Source organism: Procambarus clarkii, chromosome 24, assembly GCF_040958095.1.
Source record: "Procambarus clarkii isolate CNS0578487 chromosome 24, FALCON_Pclarkii_2.0, whole genome shotgun sequence".
NCBI lineage: Eukaryota > Metazoa > Arthropoda > Malacostraca > Decapoda > Cambaridae > Procambarus > Procambarus clarkii.
In genome coordinates, this window is record NC_091173.1 from 47276351 (window position 1) to 47278092 (window position 1742).

Here is a 1742-nt window from a genome sequence, read left to right on the forward strand (position 1 = left end):
GGTTGCATAAAATACAAAGATGTATAAAACTGTTGGATATTTGCAACATAACTCCGGGGAGAGAAAACTCGGGTCGTAGTTCAGGTATTAGTACTAACGTACACCTGTTTATTCTGAAGTTATATTCATGGGTTAGTAGGTTAGTACGCACCTAACGAATGTCCCGAATCTGTGTAGATGACTCTAAGTCAACATGGGAACGTAAATAAATATTGAAAATTATTGAATAATTCCTTTGTAAGAGACAGAAGGATATTAACAAAAAATAAATTATGAATAATTGGTTCATTTAAGATTAAGGAGACCTCATCAATACAGTCAGGCTACTGTCCAGGGTCACTATGACTCGTAACTAATTACTGGACATCAACTCATCACTACATCAGTGTCGTCACTTCAAGTTTAAATGATAAGTTATCTACTATTGAATTGAATCAAAATATTGTTTATTTTTCTGTTTGCAGTCCTGAGCAGCGACTCTTGATGGTCTTGTGCTCGGTTGAGTAGAATCATTATTCTTTGAAACTTGGGTTACAGGTATATCTGTAGAACACTCGTGTTCTGCTAACTCTACAGGTACTAACTTCTTTAGTGTTTTCAGGGTAGTAGTGCCTCGACACTGAACTTTAACAATTCGTAAAATACCATGGCGGTCAGGATGGATGTCAACAATTTTACCTATAGGCCAATCTGACCTGGGTCCATCACTGTCTACTAGGACAAGATCACCTGGTTTAAGTTTAACTTTATTATATGGGCTTGCAGCTCCATAATGATATTCTCTTAAAGCAGTTAAATATTCATGTGTCCAGACCTCATTCCATTTCTCTATTACTCTTGAAAGGTGTCTATAACTCTCCACCAAGTCACTTGCTTTGACACACGAAGGGTCAGCTGGATCCTCGTCTCCTAGAGATATTAGAGGGCTCAGAAGGCTACCATGAATCAAATGAGAGGGGCTTAGGGGTTCACTTTGGGAGAAATCTTCTGTTAAGTAGCTTAGAGGTCTGTTGTTGACTCGTGCTTCAATTTCCACGACAAGGGTCTGTAATTCGGTGAGATTAATTTTCTGCCGTTGTAAGGTAGGCATTTTCGCCTGCCGTCTTAGGCATTTCTTAACAGTTCCCACCATTCTTTCGTAAAAACCGCCGTGCCATGGTGCTCTTGGAGGAATAAATTTCCAATAGCATTGTTTCTGTTTGAGCACAGAGTGTACTTCTGGATGGTTCCATATATCTTGTAAGCAAGCTTCTCCTGCCACGAAGTTAGATCTATTATCCGAGATCATTAATTTCGGGCAAGATCTTCGTGCAGCAAATCTGCGAAAAGCTTGCAGATTGTGAGGAAAAGGCTCGTAGAGCATCTGGAGGGAAACAGCTTTGTAACACACCACCAGCATGGGTTAAGAGATGGTAAATCGTGCCTCACAGGCCTAATAGAATTCTATGACCAAGCAACACAAATTAGGCAGGAAAGAGAAGGGTGGGCAGACTGCATTTTCTTGGACTGTCAGAAAGCCTTTGACACAGTACCTCTCAAAAGACTGTTACAAAAGTTGGAGCAGCAGGCAGGAGTAAAAGGTAAGGTGCTCCAGTGGAAAAGGAGTATCTAAGCAATAGGAAACAACGAGTAACGGTGAAGAGGGAGGCATCAGAGTGGCGAGATGTCACCAGCGGGGTTCCACAGGGCTGTACTCGGACCCATCCTGTTTGTAGTATATGTAAACGACCTTCCAGAGGGTA

At 41.3% G+C, this 1742-nt stretch overlaps 1 protein-coding gene across 1 annotated transcript; it reads right to left on the reverse strand.

Annotated features, from left to right (window-relative positions):
- Positions 1 to 421: 421 nt before the first annotated feature.
- Positions 422 to 1399, reverse strand: LOC138368107 (uncharacterized). The gene has a single exon (XM_069330409.1). It carries the CDS (start codon positions 1397 to 1399, stop codon positions 422 to 424), a length of 978 nt encoding a protein of 325 aa, XP_069186510.1.
- Positions 1400 to 1742: the final 343 nt, after the last annotated feature.